We start from the raw sequence: 21286 nt of genomic DNA, 5'->3' as shown, positions 1-21286 counted from the left end.
GACTATGCTCGGAATACGAAATCCCTGGATCGATAATCGTTTTATTTGGTCGAGTGCCAACGCTCTTCCCGGCAGAATCTTTTTCCGTTTTCTAATCTCAGTTGGGAGCAAACATAGAAAACGAGCTTATGTTAGCATCGTGTTTGGCAATTGCACTTATCGTTGTATCGAAACTAATTTCTTTGGCCTAAAATGGCATACAATCGTCAGCTTTTCCCAGCTTGAAACACTTTAAAGTCTTTCCCTTTCTGGCAAGAACAGTGTGAAATAATACACCGTTATTTTCCCCAGAGAAAGAGGAAAGAAAGAATTCGCGAGTTCATAAAACTTTATTCTGGGAAAACGCTAACTTCGATTAGCGATATCTCTCTCTTCTTCTCTTTCTCTGCTTTGGGCGAATTAAAATTCTGTTTATTTCCTGGCCTGGGATTAGTCGTTTCTCTCTATCCGACGAACTTATCGTCCTACGATTGTACGCAGCGTGAAAATTACAGTTCATCAGGGTCGTTAATTATTCAATTCATTAACGGGGAGTCCATTAATCACCCACGCAACAACACATTACGTTCGCAAGATGTAAATTATATACCTGTCGCCCATTGTGTCGATTAAAATTTCGACGGAAACTTTGTCCATAAATTTTCGTTTGCCAGGGACCCAATTAACCCCGAAAACCGTATTAACGTTTTCAAATAACAGCCGATGGTCGTTACTTTATCAGAAATAAACAAACTCATTGATTCATATTTGTGGCGGCGTCCTGCTGAATTTTAGTTACAATATTAACCCATGTTTAAATAGCCGGATTAATTACGCGATGGAACCATCTGCCTAAGATACACTGTGCGATATTCTTAGGAATTTCAGATATATATTCCGATCTATATCTGTCACCTGATACAATATCGTCGACATACCTGACGCTGTGTCTGTCACTTAACGTTCTCACCGTTTACCATAACTAACCATCGATCCTTGGTAACGATTGGAGCTTCTATTTCTTCAAATTACATAGTCTATATTTTCTATCGAAGCGTAAAGTGCGAATACTTGAAATTTCACCGAGTTTGGTCGAGGAGACAGAGGTTAGTGGTTACAGCGAGCCACTGTTTGTGTACATGCATTCTCTCGTCGCGATAACAAAAGGTCGTACCGCGTTCGAGGAATTCGCGAGTGGGGGGTAATGAGGAGGCACGCTTCGCCACGCAATAACATCGACACTCGAGAAGGAAAGGAACAACAGACATTCACCGACTCGAACGTCGAAGCAGCGTTCGGTCGATCGCCTTAAAAAAAAAAACCTCGTACCGTACAACACGGGTTGAAATTAATCCAAGGCATCGGAACGGAAAGAAGAGTGTATCAGAGGACGGAAGTGCATCATTCTCAATGGTTTCCCTCGTCGAGGGTCGGCAGCTGGGAGCACCTTTCCCACCGCCCTCTTCCCGCTCTGATACAGGGTGTTCAAAAACCGGTCAATATTTACATGGCATGTAGGACACGCTTTACCGAGTAAAATCGCTTTAGTAAACATAGGTCGAAATCGTCTGAGACGTAAACATTCGATACTGTAAAAACAAGATGCCAAGCGAGCGTAGAAATGGAAGGCGGGCACGTGGAAAATCTTCCGTAAACATCGAAAATTCGGTAGTAAAGTCAATTATGATAATAACAAAGAAAAATGTTTACATCTCAGAAACGATTGGCCTCTCTACGTTTATCGAAGCTTTTTTACTCGGTACAGTGTGTCCTATGTACCATATAAATATTGAATAGTTTTTTTTTGAACAGCCTGTATAACCACGTGAATCGAGCACGTGGAACAGAGATGCTGTCTTCTCCCCTTTCTTTCCTCCCCTCGTAGTATTGCCCCCTTCCCCGTACTTTCGAATTCTCCCGTCCTATCGGTTTCTTCCTATCGTCTCCTACTCCCTTAATCGTCCCTCCTCACCTCGTGCTCCCCTCCTGTCGTTTTCATTGTCCCTAACGCCGTCCTTGTCTGGTGAATGGCCGACGTACGACGTACAGCACGGTCAACAGGTAGAGAGACGGACAGGTGGCCGAACGATATATTCATGATGTCGGACGCTACACGACAATCCTGCAGGCCCGGCCAGTGCTCGCGATGTCTCCCTACTCGCCGCAGTTCGGGCATTAGGCTCGCCGGTCTGCAAACCTTTCGGATGTTTTAGCCGCGACTGGTGCCTCGGTAACACGTGGGTTTTCTCGTTAGCGACGGTGCGGTTGCTCCTTTCGGAGTCAACGACTGAATTTTACATCTGTGGACGTGTGTCAAAGGAGTGTTCAGTGACGTGCGAAGAAATATTTCGGAAAGGTTCTTGCAGAAGTGATCGAGGTTTAGGTTCGCGTCTTCGTAAGTCGTGCGACGAATCGAAGTTTGTTTATTTCTGGTGATAGTCGTATACGAGATACCAATTTTCGAGATTTTACTTCAAACTTTGTGCCTTGTTGCTTCATAGTAAAAAAATCATTTTTGAATGTCACCATCGTATAAAATGTTCCAGTGCTTGGTGTTTCAGAGTGTTTAGTGTGGTTGGAGGGTTTAACCCCGAGGGATTCGTGTCCACCAGTGTCCTTGGTAACTGTGGCAGTGGAACAACGTGCGATTGGGGAGCCTCTCGCAAAGATCGAATTCCTTTGTGTCTTATCGACGTCGAAAGAGGTGAGTGGCAGTCGACATTTATGTCAAGTGTTTTGGAGTCTGAATGAACGAGCGGAGGGACTCGCACGGGCAAGGTAGGCCATTGTTGGGCATTGTTAGACCCCAGGTCTCGATGCTCGATCAACGTCGACGTTAATATTCCGTCGGTGTGCTGATTGCGTCACGTACGCCGTTACTCAGAAGTCTGGAATCGCGCACGGCTATCGAACAAAATTCGTAATTTGTCATTCAACGTGCGGGATCGGAACATGTTGGCTGGGTAGAGTCGAAGAGAGATTACGTTAGCATTTCCTGGCATCTTGTAGCTTCTTTGTTATCGACGTGTCTGTACCTCGGAAGCGAATTATATCGAAAGAATGAAATGAAAATATTCGTTGTATTCAGACAATGACGGTCTTTTAAGCCGAGTTAATTATAAACAAAATTGTTGCAGTACTATCGAACAAATTCTGCTGTTTACCAAACGAGGGTAAAAGGAGCCGAATGATCGTTCCAACCGCGTATTGATTTTAGAGATGAATACGAAATACGAAGCATCGATGTGGTTGATTGTCGTGGAACAGCACGATGGAATGAATGTAACGTTTGTCCAAACAAATACTAACACACACGCTTCCGGTATTCATATACATCGCTGGAAATTTGTTAACGAACTCCACCGACATGCAAAATGATATTAATTAATAGCTTATTAGAGAAACGAAGAAAACACGATAAAATAGTAAATTTCAGTCACGTGCTTCGAAATAAAATCGAATCAAATTCGTTAAAGAAATACCTTTACGGGGGTCACTTCTGTCCAGATCATTTTTCAAAACTCGCGTTCGTTTTGCGATCGGCCAGAAAAATGCCCCAGCCGGTCAATATTAATTTCCGCGTAAATTCACACGCGAAATACAGAATGAAAATACGTTCGGCAATCAAAAGACAAATGCCACCGTTCGAATATGACTGCTCCGAAAATCCTGTTCGACGGAGCGTGTGTCATGCGCTCGCATTTTTCCAAAATTTTGTTACCCTTCATTCTTCCTCCGGTTTGAAACTCGTCACTGTTATCGACTGGGACGATATTTCCCGCCATCGACGTCCTAGCGAGAAATTCAGGAAAATATTACACCGTTTATTTTTAGTGCCTTCCGCTCCGTGTATTTTATATTGCATCGACTCGTTTTGAATTAGAGCGGTCGCAAATTACGTCTATTGGCGATATTGTCAGCGACAGGTCCCGCGGTAAATTCGACATGTGTTTAGAACCACGCTGGAAGGTGGTACCCCGCGACATTTCGAAACGGTGAAAACGGTTCTCTAAACGCGCGCAAACCTACCGAGAGTAGGAATTATATTCTCCTGGTTTGGTATTTATCGAAGCGAAGGTAAGGAGATTTACGAGGCTCGTTTGAATAAACAAAGTCGGCTGAGGCCTTGTCGAGTAAATCGTCGAAATCATCCTACTTTCTACAAAAAAATTTTCAAAGGTGCTCGAATAAAAATTTGAGTCCGGTCTTGGAATAAATAAAGCCTTCGCTGGATTAAAACGAACGTTTGTTCATCCTGGGTCTCTCGGTTGTTCGAATCCAAGCTAACTATAGACCAACAGGCTTAAACGATTCATCAGTGTTGCGTACAAAATTGTTTCCACTATGAAATGCGGCGTCTAATTACAGTTGCATACCCCGTAGGCAAAATTAGTGCCTTGCGTAGTAAGTTTCCATGTTTGGCGACAGCCTCTTAGGAGTCTCGAGAAACAATGGTAATTCGTGTCATTGTCTTCCAAGCATCTCCCGAGACGCTAAAAGAGGAAAAAAAATATCCTTTTTCATTCAAGTACCTCCCAAGGGCTGCGATCTCGCCCATCTCGTTTACTGAAAATTTTTCCCAGTTGCATCTCGTTAACATTCAGAAAGATTAATTCGATTGGTCTACCATTTAACGCGTTTCATATTCATGATCGCAAAACAGCTCAGTCATAATTCATTTCCGCAGCGATAAATATTCTAATAAGCACACAGCCGCGGGAGTAATTTCTTGAAAATTATAAATTAATCCCCCGCAATTTTCACCGTCAAATACGTATTATCAATTAAATGTTTGATTGATCGTGATGATAGCGACGCGACACGACGCAACGAATTGACATTATTTCCACTCGCAAATGTTTCCCTTACGTTTGATATTCGATTGCAATTACCGTTCGATTGACGACACTCGTTATGGTAGATTAAAATTGATTTCGAACTGAAATTTCCATCAATTGATCAATACCAAATAACGATGGTATTTTGAAAAGAAATTTGTAGACTTGCACTTAGTTAGACACTGATAGTGCAAAATGGATCCTATACAATTCGATAATGTAACATAAAACATAAAATACCGTGAATGTATTACTTATTAATATTACAGTCGTCGTATCTCTTCGCAAACTATCGAACGAACCTTGTCGGTACTCTAACCATCGCTCGTTTGATTCTTTCAGACAAACGGTAACACCTCTGCCCACGGTATCGTCCGTATCGCTCAATGAAAATGCTGCAACTCGTTCGACAGTACTCTCTGCGATGTCTAAAGTCCACCGAACGCGAAGACGATGATCGCGAAAGACGATCGTGATACGCAGCTCGAGGAGCGTCGGCGAAGCTCGAATAATTCGCAATCAGGATGGTGATAGCGAGCGAGTCCAGCGCCGAAACCATGTCCAACACGGCTGGGAAGCTGAGGAGGTCCCGCAGATTGTCGTCGACCAGAGGTCTGAAGGTACGCGCGAGTGCAAACACCGCTGGACAAGCGATACCGCGACAAGATCTGAATCAAAAGCTGGGTCTGTGCCCCATAGTTAGTAGGAACGTGGCCGCTACAAAGGGACGGTCGGCGATCAATTGGGAGTTGAACGAGAGGATCAGCCTGAGCAGCGGTTCCAGCACGGGTCTGTCGGTTCGTCCGGACGTCAGAAAGGGGATCGAGTTTAGCGAGAATCGCAGGAAGCCGGGGATCGATGGGACGAACGACGACGGGAACGAGCGTCGCGAGACCAGAAACGTCAAGGCCAGCCTAGAGCTTATGAACGTGTCGGGGTTTCGACAGGACCCGGAGAAGAAACGTCGTGGCTCCTGGTCGATCGACGTGGACGTGATCGAGCGATCGTCGGAGGAAGCGAACGTGATCAAGAGTGACTCCAAGTACGAAATCGGAATCCCAGGCGACGGCTCGTCCGCCAGGAAGCCAAAGCAGAGGAGGCAGCTGCCAGGCGTCGCGAAGGCTCAGAAATCCGCGAAGAACGAGGACGAGGAGGCCGCTAACCGATGGGGCAGGAAGAAGGTCGATAAGACCAACGACTCGATCACGAAGAGATTGGAGCTGATTCACGAATTGAATCAGAAGATCCTCGCGAATTACGAGCGATTCCAGCAGAAGTCGAAGCGAAAGGAGGGAAAGGAGAGCACCGAGGTTGTTCCGAAAGACCAAACAGGGAGGAGTCGTGCGGGCTTGGACGATGGAAAGGAATCCAGGAAGGAGGATCGCGTCTATGCGGAACCGAAGCGTAAGAGCAGGACGAAGGCGGAGTGCGTGGTCCAGAAGTGCCAGGACTCGCTCAGACAGCGAAAGCTGGACATCAACAAGTTCACCTTCTCCAAGGACCACTGCGAGAAGCTGACGGGATCGAAGGATCGCGGTGACGCGTCGGACAAGAAACGCTCGACGAAGACCCTCTCGAAGTCGAGGATTCTCCCCGATAACGAGAACTTCATCATGGCAGTGAAGCCTGGCTTCCACGAGCCGAGAAACGACAAAGGCGGAGCGGTTGCGAGAAACGAATACTCGTCCAGGTCGAGGAAGGACGAAAGAAGGACCTCTGTCTTTTACGCGAACGACTCGTCGGGGAGGCACGTAGGCGCTGCGATCAAGGACGAGGAGGATTGCCTGGGGAGCTCCAGATTGTACCCGGAGACCTACTCCAATCGCTCTAACGAAGCGAAAATCGATGACGAGGGGGATCGTCCTCGGTGCACGTCGAAGGTATCGGCGAATAAGGACGAAGAAGCTCGCGACACGATCAATGGAACGCAGGGAGATGAGAACAGGGACGCCGGCAGGCCTGTCGAAGGTAGCGAGAGCCCAGCGATCGATCAGACAACAGCGTTGGAGAACGAGATCCTGGAGAATCTCGACGAGACTATCGAGAGATTCGATAACGAAAAGACGGGCCAGAACGGAGCGGAAACGTCGGGCGAGAAGATGGACAGCTTCAGCAGCGATTCGATACAAAACGACAGCCCTTTATCGGGGAGCAGAAGCCCGAAAGTGGCCAGGTTGCAGGAGACGTTTAATTCCTCCTGGGATTCGGGAGTCGGCGTGGACGTGGGTACAGGAAGCGGATGGGTCAGGATACACACGGGAATCGAGAGCAGCCTCGTCTATCTTACTCTGGATACCACTGCTAAAGACGTCTGCAGGGACATGCTGTTAGGAGACGACTTGTCTCTGTTTATTCAGGTAAGCGAGCTCGCGAACTTCCGTGGCTAATTATTCATTTGATTTACGACGCAAAGGTTACGTGCGGAACCTAACGAGGGAGTCGGACATACTAATGAGAGGAATGTTCAGCGACGGCGCCGCCGCCCGCTTTTATGATGAACGACGCCGGGCGTCGGATGTCTTTGGACTCGGCTACACGTACCGCGCGACGGGGAGGTATCTTGAATAATTTCGCGACGAAACGCCGGAATTTTCTACTTCTTGCGAAACGAGCTCGACGGATTACACGTCCGACGAGGAGAGGACGCGACCGAATGCTCGTGGATCTTGCAAGGCTTTCGCATACGTGAATGTATCGGGTTTTTGGTGAAAAATTGAAGGGCTTTTTTAAAAAGGGAAAATCGAACAACTACCTTTACGCTGGCGAAAAGTGTTAGAAATGGAACTATGGTAGAGATAAATCGAAATATTAGATTGTCCCAAAAGTTTCTTTCGCGAGTTGCATTCAATTATTTTCTCTGGCGGTGTTTATATAAATAGACGATCTAATTTCTTAGACATTGATGCTGTAACCTAATGACAACCTAATGAAATGCATCCGTAGTAATTCCGTCGATCGGTCTGAATGATCAAAGAATTTTTATGGGGTCGTCGACGACTAATTTGCAAACAAAGGTGTCACGGTTTCCCGGCGACGCAGCTTTGAAGTTTCGACGAACACAAAGCGAAACGAAACGCGATAAGAAAGCGCGATTTCGAGGGAAAGATGAAACAGGGGAGAAGGACGACGATCCACGAGAAAATGGAACGGAGGACAGGGAAGAGAAACGCGAGGAAAAAATGCGATGGGTTTCACAGAGGGATATCCCCGCTGGCTTTATCGCGTGCTCGAGCATTAACGACGTCTGCGACAGAGAGAACAGGAAATCCTGGCGAACCGCGAAATCTCTCTGTGAAGGGATAAGTCGCGCGATTTCGTTTCGTCATTTTCGCGAGACCGTAGTGAAGAGGCGAGCTATCGTTCTCGCAGCGAACAAAGGATACGTGTAATTTACATTCACTGTCATCCTCGCTGAAAGGAACTCGTTCGATACCGGGGACTATCGAAAGGAGGCTCGAATCTTGCCCATTGGAACCGAAAGAAATTTTCAGAGAGAATTTCACAGGTTTTTTTTAATCATTTTCAGTCATGTTTTCGTCAGTCTTCGCCCCTTCGCCGGAGCGCAATATATCTGCGAACTTTACTTGGCGATCGAATTTCAATCAAATATTATCGAGAAGAAGGAATTTTCGTGTAATGGAAATAGGTTAAAGAAGCTTTTTTATTGTACGACCAAGTCGGGAATCTGAGAGCCAACCGTAAGTATTTATTTAAAGAAAGAAACAGCGAGACGGTTGTCCAATTTTGACTAAGAACGTAGAAAGGAACAGGTTCAATTTGATTTAATTGGCCACCAGTAGACTCCGGATGTTTATGCATTAATGGGGCATGAAGATACGGGAAAATGTATAAAATACATCAAATACCAACACCTAAATACAATACATAAATTTTTCGTTCGTATCTATAAAAACACGAGTTTGCATAAACATTCGCAGTCTAGTCGTCGTAATGAACAAGTCCACGATCGATACCGAACATGGCAAGTATTCCACTTAACGACTTGCACACAGTTTTCAAAATGTGATTGGTTCCCGAGTTTAATTCCCGAAAGCGTTTCGCGTTATCTGGACTGCGCGAATTTTAATATCGTCCAAGTAGCTTTAATTCCGCTAACAAAACAACCAGGGCACGAGAGCACTTTGTGCGTCGGGGTTCTTGCAGATTTTCTGTTTGGTGGGGTCTCAGTGCTCTCGAACCAAGGGTGGTATTTGTAAAGCAATGCAGGCTCGAGTTGCTTTTATTAACTTTCTCCTTATACATTCGCCGGGTAGTATGTATATTGGAAACGTGATCGTGCCGAATCTCCGATAACCAATAATATCGTCCCTTTGCGTTTCGGGTCACGCTAAAACAGATATTCAACGAGATTAAAGATTCTAGTCGGGATTCGATTCGTTTCAACCGTGAAAATGTATTCTTATTTCCCCTGTAACGCCTAAACGAGTCGGAGGTACTTCTTTTTCCTTCGGTTACGAAGAAAATTATTCAGTGGCATATTTCACCGATTCGAAATTAGTGCTGCAAACCGTTCGCGCTCTCTGTTTTACCTGGATCCACTTCGTTTGGAACCGATCAGTTTCACTAATTTCGAATCGATTGCGTCCGTGTGCGTTCGGCCTAAGCGTCTGAAGTAGTCTGAACCAAGGTTGGCCCGCAGTTCGCTATCCGAGTATTCGAACAGAATCGCGTCTCTTTCCGCGATTGCTATCGCGGCTGGTCGAATTGTTTCTTGCTATCAACCTTACAAGAACCGTCCTCCGACTCCGTGCCAAAACAGACCTCTGTGCGTCGAAATGAAAGCAACGGCGCGGTCGAAACCGCGTAAAAAGGGAGTTCGAAAGGCTGGCAGGGGGTCTCGTCGAGTTGCTTGCCTTTCTCGCCCCACCGAACCGATTTCGCTGTACAAACCCCGAAACTTTCCACCCCTTTCCGTGGCCGGATGAAGAGCGACCTTGTATAATGAGTACGACGCGGCCTGCCTTCTCAAAGATAACGAGGTACGCGCCAGTAATCAAAGGAGGCTAAGACCTTAAACAGCAGGCAACCTCTCGAAAGAAGCCCCGGATGCAACTACTGGCAAGTACTCGAGTCGAACCCCATGTACGGAAAGTCCACAATAACGACACCGATGGACTTCCATTTTCTTTTATTTGCCTCTTATACTACCGTACTGTAATTAATCGGTTGGAGTCCAACCGGTCTCCAAATGTAAATGTAATAGTTACGCTGTATCTACAAAAATTGAAACCTGCTGAGAAATCTTCGTGGACCTAGTGTTAATTAATTCGCTATCAGCGTCCTATTAGCAAACTTTTTTGAACCAGAGATCGGAGTCTGCATTTACCAGTCACTTTTTCATGTCACTTCTTCCCCCCCCCCCCCCTCTCTCCCTACCCCCACCCACCATCCCACCGTTCGTTCGTTTTTCCCTTTTTCGTCGCGCAAAATGCTACACCGTCGGGCGAAAAAAGATTTAATAATTATTGGAATTCCATCCGCGGAATGAGGGAATAAAACCGCGTCACGGTCGGCCATTTATCTGTATCATTCGTGCGGTTGATATCTAAATGAACCGCTTTTACGCTCGCGTGAAACTAAATCGAAGTTCCGAGCTCCTCTGGTTCGTTTTGCCCGGACTGGAGTTCCCGTCCCCTTCTCGTTTTCCACGGTTAAAGGGGGTGACGTGACGGATATTTTTAAGATCATTTGTTATCCGATTTAAGCGGCGAAACGCTGACGCTTTTTGCGCTTATTGAAACCCGTTCAAAGGAGGGCCGGGTTCAGACTGATGCGGGTTTAATTCGAACTGGTAAATCGACGAAGACCGATTCTACCGAAAGATCGATCGCGATGAAATTGAGAAATCAGCTGAAATTCAGGGAATCGTAGGTGTTCGTTTTACTAGGAAAAGGTACGATCTTTCTTTGGATTGATGAAGAATCGGACTTGTTGCTTTTTCATGAAAAAAAAAAAGATCTAAAATGGGAACCGAAGGTTGCTCGAACAATCGGTTGCAATATTTGCAAATACATAGTCTCTAAACGTTGTCTAATATTTTACCTTCGACGGAATCGCTTAAATTACGAACGTTATCATCATCGTATGTATATCACGATCCAGCTGTCTGAGGTTTCGTTTATTTCGAACGTGTGATTAAATCGTAATATAATCAAATTTTCCACTTTTAATAATTACTTTTTATCTTCCACGAATCGTCCATTATTCTCCGCGTGGGAGCTACGCGACGGTCGTTATAATTATTTTAAGTTTAGTATACGAGAGCTTTTACATTTATCTGGTAACGCATCAAGTTATAACGACCCGAGCATAAAATTCCGCTCTATTTGCATAAGCCGTTATTGCGCGTCGTTATAAACTATTATAATTATTGTGCGCGACGCGCGATTCATTTTTTAGCTCGGGATCTCGTCGCTGAAAATGCGCGTGTATCGCGGACCGCGATATTTCAACATTACCGTCAGCAGAAGCGGGGAGTTTTATTTTCGCGCGATTACAAATTATCGGGATAAAGGCACTTTGAGCGTTCCTTTAATTCGAGCAACATTCGTATAACGAAATGGCGCGAAAGAGTAAAATTTCGAGAAATTCTTCTCCTAGAAATTGCTTTTTAAGTAACGATAATTAGGGGGAAATGAAAGACACAGCGTAGAGATTTATGAAGGAAATACACGATATTAAAATAGCATTTTGTAAATCAAGGTAAACAAGTCGTTTTTTTCGTAAAGTGTTAGGAAGCCTCTTCCCCTGTTCGATTCGTTTTATTTTTCATCGATTCGAAATCCGATTTAAATATATTTAGGATTGCCAAGCATTACGTAACTTAAGAACGAACGAATCGAGAGCGAATATTTTCTACAAGGAATTAACACGGAATTCAGGTGCAACGCGCATCCTCGCGACGGAAGCTTCCGTTTCGCGCGTTGACAGTACATTTCGAGCCCTTGACAGGCTTGACACGTCAAGCTCATTCGTCACGCCCCTAGTATGCACCGCTGGAGGATATATATGCCAGGACTTGCAAACTTGCGTCTCGATCGTGACGTACTTTCTCTTCATTTGGACGCGAAATTCGTCGATGAGCAACCATCCCGTCGGCTGGCTGTTCTATTACTCTTTCATGCCCGACGATGACGCGCGTTGATAAAATTGTCAGTTTGAAAACGGGGAGCTTCGAGTCTGCGGAATATCGCGGAGTCTGGCCAGCATAGTTTTTTTTTTTTTTAGAAAAAGTTAGTATCGCACCGCAATCCACGAGTTTCGACGATGAAAGAGTAAAAGAATTTCTTGTTCGGAAAGTTTGCCGATAAATAACTGATTTGGTTGAGTTGGACCGCGCAGTCGAATTATTTAACACAGTGACGGTGTTCCGTCGTGTCTGCATTGTACGTGAAACCTACGAATAATCGGTGTTCTAAGGATGAGAATCCTGTGATTAAGAATGTTTAAGTCAACAGCGTGGCCCACTAACGATCCGAAACCATTCAACAATTTTTCTTAGATTTCTCAAGCTTGATGTAATCCTATTACATTCCAGTAACCATTCGACAATTTTTCACTCCCGAATAGGAATGTTAAAATTTAAGAAAATAGTATGAGAATGTATAATACACCAATTCAATGAAAATAAGAGCGGAAAATATTAAAATAGTACGGTCCACAATCAACCTGTAACCATTCGGCAATTTCTTACGCGAGAATATCGATATTAAGATTCATCTTTCAGCTTGCAGCCTCTTATCGATGCTTTCGGTGCTCTAGGCGACGATACTCCTTAAATTATTTTGTTTTTTTATTCGTGCTCAAGACGAATTAAATAGCACGAGCTTATTGGTAACGAGTTAACTCGTCTTGAGCTCTTTCCTATTTAAAAATCTCGTGCGATTTAACTCGTCTTGAGCACGACAAAAACAAAATAATTTGACGAGTACACACACGCAGAGCACCGAAAAGGTTAAGAAACCAAACGTGTGTAATTCGTGTAGTAGAAGGTCCGACGACGTTACAGTTTCTCGGCCAGGTTGAGTTCAATACGTCATCGAATCACAATAAATTCGCCATGAAATCCCCCAACGACAAAAGTCGAGAAAGGGATGAAAGCCGTTCGGAGTAAACAGCGGCGCTGAATCGCGCGGAAACGAGGCATTTATCAAGCATTAAGAAAAGTGTTTCGAACGAAGGGGTGAAAGAGCTTCTACGACTTTCGACTCGACTCGCCGGGTCGTTCGGGTCTTTGGAAATTTTTCGTAGCTCTCGTTGGCCCCGACCGAACAACCACGGGTGAAATTAATTGAAAAATAACGAGTCTTTCGTTCAATCGAACCGATTGGTGTAGCAGTTTTCGACGAGGATGCGAGTTTCAGCGAAACGGACTGAGATGGATCGCGGTTCGCGTTTATAATCGCGTGTCTGTATCGATTCTATGTTTGTCCGCAACGTCAACGGACTGAAATTTAATAAAATTTACGTAGACAGCTTCGATTAGTTTTTTCTGCGAAACAAAAAAATTCACGGTGAATCTATGATACTGCGTCTCGTCTAGAATTTATTCTGTACGAGACAGAGTACGCGGGAACGTTGGAATTTGACGAATACGTAAAATTTTTGGTGTATTTGGGTGAGAAAATTCCGGAAACTCGAGAACGCCTGACCCGCGTGCGAACTTGGTCGTCCCTTATGTAATTAAACACCTGTTCGCCGCGCGAACCGGTCATTCACGTGTTACAAACAGCCCGGCTTCCTTTGCCACTGTTTCTCAGGTCGGATACACCTGTTTCAACGGTGTCCAGGAACGCGACAGCTGCCCCATAGCGAATTCGTTGCCACGCTCGATTCCCGTGAACTTTATCGTACAATCTACGGGCACTGGTCGAAACTATAAATACGAACGTTGGAACCGTAAACATTTTAAATTTGGGGACAAGGACACAAATATTAAATACAGTATTTTTATGAAAAAAATAGTTGACACTTGTTGCACCTACGTCTTTCTACTCTTTCATTATAATACGATTCTTAAATTAACAGCTACTTGAGAGTAGAATGGAACGGACCATTGAATAGAGAATACTTTTAATACTTTTCGAAGCGTCGTTCGATTCGCGACGTTATTCTATCGATCGGTGACCCTTTTTTTTTTTATACAATTCCTATAAAACGATCGGAGTGCCACTAAACCATCGAACTTTTGTCGCTCACCTTGTCATGTTCGCGACGAAAAGAGTGCTTAAGATCTTCGATCGAGCTGAAAAATGACTCTCGTCAAGGAACGGCGAATAGCGTCTACAGACTAGATCAGGTGTGATTGTGCGTCTTAATTTTTTAATATCTGTGTCCGAATATCACATCAGGAAGCCAGTAGACGGTTCGTCTAGTATTCCAGAACCGTTCGTTACGAGGAACGAATCGCCACGGCGAGCCTAGATATGTCCACGTGCTGGACGTTTATAATGAGTTTTGTTAATTACGTGCGAACCTCTGGAGGGATGCAGGTAGCCTAGTTTCTCTTGTGTGGTAACGTTGGATCGATAATGTCGTTTCTATCGAACGAAAATAAGGCTTTTACGACGTTAACGAGGATTTTAAAGCTAAAACCATTCGGATTGTCGGGCTCTTTCTTTTCGCGCCAATTTCACCCCCGTTCTCGCTCTCCCCGACTTTTCTTTTTAACCCGCCCCGCGCCGTTTCTCTTTCTTTCCGCTCGTTTCCCTTTGAATCCTTTGTGCCGTAACGACGGAGTCCAAATAGCCGCGACCACTCCGCTCGGAAAATGCCCAACGACGAACCACGCTCTTCGGAAAGCTTAACCCTTTCGTGCATACGGTCCCAGAGACCTGCTAGATTATAGATTACATCGAGGGTGATTTTAATTTCGCAGCGAGTTGAAGCCTGACGTTTACGAAATCCTGCTTTTAGGGGGATCAACGAACTAGCTCAGGCCTGAAACTTTGGTCAAAGTTGTTTTGTACGAGTCACGGCGACGTTAAAATAGAATAGTTGGCGAGGCAGGCCGATTTCTTTACGTGTTTTGCTTTAACGACACTGTTCGCTAACACTTTGCGCTCGAGAGGTGACTCTCAGTCACCATTGGGTTTCACGCAGCAAATCTACGATGCCTGATGTTTCTTTAGGTTTCATTTCTTTGGAGCTCGAAGTGTCGATAAAATGATTATCGGCGAGGTAAAGGTGACCTTATTCTCAAATCTAGATAGCTTAGAATTCATGGCAATAGAATACCAGGAAAAGAGACCTCGAGTGCAAAGGGCTAGTATCTTACGAACGAATAAAAAATAAAAACACGTTCGTAATTGAGCCTTACGTCCAGTGCCAAATCTCGAGGGATCGCGAGATTAACTGTGAACCATTAAAAACGTCAAGACGTTCCGAAATCACGTATTATTTTCCATGCTCTCTGAATGGCATAAAATGATATGAAATATTCCCGTAATGAAGGAACTGCAAATAACACGAGCTCGGGTCGCATAATACGACGGCGATCCTCTCAAAGGAGTCGGATTTATCTAATGAAAAGTGTAATCGCGCAGAAAGGATGAAAGAAACTGCGGACAGTCGTTGATACCGGTCTACATCTTTTAGTAAATATAGACGTTACATTAAATTTTAATTAAAGATTGTCATTCTAGGAACAGAACCCTACTGCTCGCGAAAACGTTTTTTTCTCGCCTAAAAATGAACAGAGTCGGGCATCCTGTTGTCACCGAAGTCGTCGTCACCGAGGTACGTCTTTTTGTTAGGAAAACTTTTCCTCTGAGAAAATTGTAATTACTTCTTCAAAGGAAACGGAACAATCGTAATTCAGCGCGAGTAATATTTCTTTAATGAAATGTATGTCAGCAAAATGCCTCCTATTTCTAAGGAACACGTTCTAAATAATTCAGATGTTAACCAGTCTAACATTGGATCGCAGAGATATATTAGATCGCGGCAAAAATTCACGCCGCTTGTTCTTCTGCTACTCGAATTAATATGTGAAGCATACTCTTAAATAACCAGTGGAAATTTTACGGGTGACGATTATTCTCATCGCGACACAAAATACTCCCTTTTCTCCGTAACGAGTATACTCTCGATACTCTCGCTCACTGGTTAAAAGTTTTGAAATAATCAAATAGCGACGAAATTCAGCAATTAGAATAAGATCACGAATCCGCGATAACGGCTACCAATCCATCCCGATTGTAGATGGAATGGTGGCCAGACGAGTTGATCGAATACGCAAATGGCCACCGAAATAACGATGGTTTTAATGAAGCTTCGTTAAAGACCTTTCCACCGCGCGTCGCTGCAAAGGTGAATTCGGTCGGTACCATTTATTTCCGTCTAGAGTCACCCCGAGGGACCGACGACGAGCATACGTGACGATACGTTTCCACGTTGACGGATAGATCGTTCGAGGAAATCGAATCGACTGATCAGAAAATGGATGATAGAACGGGGAACCTTTTTTCCAGAGAAGCATCTTCTCTCGAGCTTGGTACGCTCGCAATATCTCGTTTCTTTGAAGACGAGACGTGGGCGGATGGAGGAATCTCGTGCTCCTCGGAAAGAATTTCGTCTTTAGGTTAGTGCATAGTAATCGAGCAGAGAAAAGCTTACGCTCTAGACAATGGTAACTGGACTACGGATGTTTATACATTTATGGCGAGTGGAGACGTAAGAATGTAAATATCGATAATGGACTACTTGTTGCGCTATTCAGACGATGAGACGTAGGTGCTTCTCTTTAAAGTTCGATTCGTGAATCTGTACGAATATGAATTCGTATAAACATGCACCGGCGAAAATTTTCTGTCGAATTCAACGCGAATGACACGTCCCAAACGATCGACCAATATTTTTGTGCTAATTTATCATCTCGTGTATCATCCTCGTGTCGACTAGATTAACACGAAGAGCTGGTGACTTCAAATTTTTGGTGTAAGTTTAAGAAACTCGTGAGATTAGATAACACGTTCGACTTTAGTAAAGCTTACACTCGATTTTGTGAAACAGTCAAATTTTCAACGACGAACGACGGTAGTACGTAAATAATAATATTCTAATAATAATATCCTGAAAAGGAACACGTCGATCACATTCGACTGCATTTCGGAGCACTCTGTGCGTTATCACGATCGCATCGACAATTCGTCGAGCGAAATTAACGCGGCGGATGTTGAACAGAACTTGGAGCGAAATCCTCATTAGATTGGACACCGCATTGAGCGCGACGAGGACGAGCAGGTTGTCTTCGTCGAGGATGCGCTTTTATGGCAATTCGGGTACACGGCTACGCGAGCTTTGTCGGCGGTGATAGCGGTTCCAAAGGAAGTTACGCTGCGAATTGCTGAACTTACGAGAAAGGGAATAATCCACGGTTGCGTCTCGGGAGTATTGCAGGAGTATTGCATGCTCTATAGGCGGCCTTTATGTGCACGCGTCTATCCGTTGTTAGCAGAGATAGATGGACCACCCTTAGCGGCTGTTGTTTCATTCATGGACGTCAAGATTCACCTAATAAGCTGTCGAACATCTTACGTTGCGTTTCGAGCTTGCAATTTCGATCGAGAAATCATCGAAATTGCAAGCTAGGCTGCAGAAACGTGTTTTAAAATTCCACCGGGTTCGTTCGATAGAAATAATTTTGTAAAATGAAAAAGGATACTGCTGGTAGCGAAAGAATTTTGGGAAGAAAATTGATGAACGGATTTTCAGCAAAATGTGACCGTTACAGCCAAAGATACTATTTAAACGTAATGTGTCGTTAGGTTGACTCTCCCATGCGAATGACTCGCAGAATAAAAAATGGAACAGTTAGCTTTACTCGTTTCTGAAATTACAGGGCAATCCTTTTCCCGAACAGGTATTTTCACGCGAAGCGTTACAATGCACGCTAATGCGAAAAAATCGCGTACGAAAAAACGACGCGTTTCGTGAACCCGTTCCGGGCAGAAACGAGATATTTTAATTACGGCGAGCGAAACGATACAAAAAAATCGCGCGCGAGTTCGATTATTTTTAATAATTCGCGAAATAAACTTTTAACCGTCGCCGCGCGATTCGTTTCCGTGTCAATGAATAGGAATCCGTGTCGTCCGCAAATGGAACGCTGTACACCACGATGCAACATTGGATTAGCTTTCATTTTTATAAATCCATGCAACGGCCAGCAATCGCGATCCAATATCTCTGGGCCACTCCGATATTTTATTCCTACTTTAAATATTTTACGGATGTTCGAATGTTAATACGTAAATATTTTATGGACATTCAAGTATCGTTATCAATATTCGAATAAAAAAGTACTCGTGCATTCAGCTACAATATTTACTCGAAATGGTAAAATATCGTTAAAAACGACAGACGTCCCGAAACTTTCGAGCGACACTGTACGAGAGTGACTCCGAGATCGAAATGAATGCATGGAAATCGTCACGGTTCGAGGATCGAAGGGTGAAAGGTGGGTAAAAAACGATTTCGCGATGCCAGGAAGATCAAAGTTCCCCGTATTCCGGTTGATTGCGCTTAAAAAGGGTGTTCGACCGAACTGCGACGTTTTTTTTCCAAGAAACTTTTCGATTTACGCGACGCTCAGAGCTCTGCTTGACGAACCGGGGGAACAGTTTCTTATAAGAGGGAGCTGTCTTACAGCGTAGCTGGATCTTAAAGTTTCGAACTCGCTGGATGCTCGAACAGCCAAGAGCGAGAGCAATTTTTTGGCCGGGGATATTAAAATCCTAGGGCAAGAACGATAAAGTAGTTATTTGGAATTTGAACCTGGATTTTTATCGAGAACCAGGAAGGGAAAATTTAATTAGAAATACGTACAAGGTGGACCAAGCAAGCGTGACAAATACTTTTCAATGCAGAACGACGTATTCCCATCTAACAAAATAATACAACTAAAAAATGAAAATGTGGTCCTACAAAAATCCTACGAAGTACTCTTTGAGCCGCTCATCTTTTCCCTAAACCCATCGATAACGGAGTTATGGCTCGTCACACTTGCTTGGTCCACCCTGCAGAGTATCGAAAACAAGTACGAAAAGTTGATGTACACAATTATATTAATGTCCTCGAATGAATCGAGTAAACAAAAAGAATTCTCAAGAGAGAAAACGACTCGGTGATTTTTCACCACGCTATTTAATAAGATCCATTAAGAGATTACGTTTGTTTGTTTTTTTTTTTTTCAGTATGGCGGCGAAGCTGGGAGGAGACTGGGCAGCCACGAAAAACCGTTGGAGATACAGGACCAATTTCTCCAAAAGCTCGGCTACCAGGACGTGTCGAGGCGGTCTCGACTGGGGGTCGATCCTGAATTACGACACCTCGTTGCTTTCCACGTGGGTGAGTACAGTTTATTCGTATCCGGAAACGTTTATTTTAGCGTTGCGTGCCGAGGAGTTGGCGTGTTTTCCGACTCATTTCTCTCGATTGGCGCTTGAATAATAAAAAGGTCCGTGGCATCGAAACAGCCGTCAAGTTGGTAAAACGTACGGCGGTAGAAATACAGGTGTCCTCCAAACGCACGCACAGCTCTCGAGGGTTCTAGTCGCTGAAAATAAAAGTACAAGCATCGAAACATCCCCAAGTAGACGCGAACTGATCAGAATAGAATTTTTTTTTTTTTTTAAAGCTTCTGCGTACGCGTTCCCTGTCGCAAGAACGCCGATTAAGTCCGAGTGCCAGCGATTCGCAGCGCCGGAAGGAAAAACAAGGAAATACGTTTGCATGGCAGAGGTAACACGGAGCTCCCGGAGAATTTTAATCTGCTGAAATGACATCGATAAAAAAACCCTGGACTCGCGTTGTTTACGTTTCGCGGACCCGAGGGAGTTGCGCGAGTTGCGTCGACTGGAGAAATTACAAGCGAGAATGCCCCTCGGAAAAACTGTGACGAGGAAAACTAACGGAAACTCGAGGAATCTCTGTTCACGTTGGGAGAGAGAACGCGAGGAAAAGCCTCGTCTGGTTCGCGCCAGTTCTCATTTGCACCCTTTAAATTTTCAAACTCACGCCAACGACGGGGGAATCCCAGGACTCGTAACGAAATTTCGCGAGGAACAACGTTCTCGAGGACGGGTAGACTCGTCCTTCCATCGAGGACGACGTTTACAAACCCTGGCAAATATACAATTAAAAAATGAATGCGAATGGAAGTCATTCAAGAAGTTTCGAACAGAAAACGTATTGATACATATCGATAGTGCAAATTCCAATTTTCAGAGATAGAGAAAATCAATCGAAACTCGAACGAAAGTATGTCTTATTTTCGAAACGATTAATTTTCGACCTATTCTATAATAGAATCCACGTCGAAACCATTGTTGCCTGTTAATCGTACGATCAACTAACCGCACAGTTTAACGCGACCGGATTCCTCCTCGTGAATGGTCACCGGAAATCGGATGTCCATTGTTCCCTATAATTTTCCGCTATCGTCGCGATGATACCGACAACACACGTTTTCGGCGTGACTTGAACGCGCATCCACATTTTTCTCCTTTTCCACTGTTTCATACGCAAATCTAGGTATACCGTTGGTTGCGATACTGTGACACCAATTATGCGATAATGGAGAGTAACGAGTTGTCCCCGTAAATGAAATTCAGACACTTTCGAATCCGTCGAATCGATATTTAAGACGTATCGCCTTATAGAATATGACAAGACGAAACTATTTTATACTTACAATTCATCGGACGTTTAGTTTCAAAAAGAAGAAGTAAAAACTAAAAAGTCGTTTTCTTTTTAATCATAATTTAACTGATTACAAACTTTTCTTTTTGTCCCGTACGTTGTAATTTGTAATTACTATTTGTTTGACGCTATTGAAAAATACGCGCAAAGAATATTCGTAAAACCCTACTGAGCGGTCAAGTAGATTGATCCTATGAACTTCCCGCCCTGGAATTCACCATTGCGCTTGAATTATATACTTATCGGTATTTTCCGACGTCCTCGTAATTAGCACGATTAACGCGCGAAATTATGCGCTTGTAAATGATCGATCGACGGACCTACACCAATTGATTTCGTAATTAACGTTCGCAATAAAGACGGTCCGCGTATAATTCGATTAATTTCGATTAAATCCGTGACTTTTTATGCTGGATGAAAGGTGAATTTTCAAATGATTTAATTTTTCGTAAATTGAATGCATCGTTTAAGCATTCATCGCGTTCGTTAAAACGTAGTTTCGTTATTTTCCTGGGCGGCAGAAATATGAACCACTCCCGAAGAAACATTGCTCGCAGGAATAATAACAACATTATTGTTTTTCAAGCAAACGATCAACGAACGAATTACAAACCCTCCATATTATTCCGTCGTGTAACTGCATATCTGGTTTCGACTAGACCCGTGAGGAAGTCCATGGTAGTCGGGAACAATCTCCGGTCCAGACTATGACCTTAACAAAGTCTCGGTTACTCTTCGTCCCAGCC

At 44.2% G+C, this 21286-nt stretch overlaps 1 protein-coding gene and 1 long non-coding RNA gene across 4 annotated transcripts in view; one reads left to right on the top strand and one right to left on the bottom strand.

The window, feature by feature from the left end:
• Nucleotides 1-21286, bottom strand: part of LOC128891549 (uncharacterized) — a 150952-nt gene that overhangs the window by 64727 nt on the left and 64939 nt on the right. The gene's annotated exons all lie outside the window — the stretch shown is intronic.
• LOC128891530 (PH domain leucine-rich repeat-containing protein phosphatase 2) overlaps nt 1-21286 on the top strand; it is an 83800-nt gene that overhangs the window by 1725 nt on the left and 60789 nt on the right. For 2 of the 3 annotated variants that reach the window (XM_054151076.1, XM_054151077.1), the window contains exons 2-3: nt 5160-7174; nt 19034-19187. In XM_054151076.1, the coding sequence (XP_054007051.1) occupies nt 5342-7174; nt 19034-19187 (1987 nt within the window). In that variant the 5' untranslated portion in view covers nt 5160-5341. Of the gene's footprint in view, nt 1-2142; nt 2684-5159; nt 7175-19033; nt 19188-21286 lie in introns of those variants that run through there. The other variant, XM_054151075.1, reaches the window with a different exon arrangement.

The sequence above is a fragment of the Hylaeus anthracinus genome, unplaced genomic scaffold (assembly GCF_026225885.1).
Source record: "Hylaeus anthracinus isolate JK02 unplaced genomic scaffold, UHH_iyHylAnth1.0_haploid 12002, whole genome shotgun sequence".
Classification (NCBI taxonomy): domain Eukaryota; kingdom Metazoa; phylum Arthropoda; class Insecta; order Hymenoptera; family Colletidae; genus Hylaeus; species Hylaeus anthracinus.
Note: the sequence above shows the minus strand (reverse complement) of the source record. Positions and strands in the feature narration are given on the sequence as shown.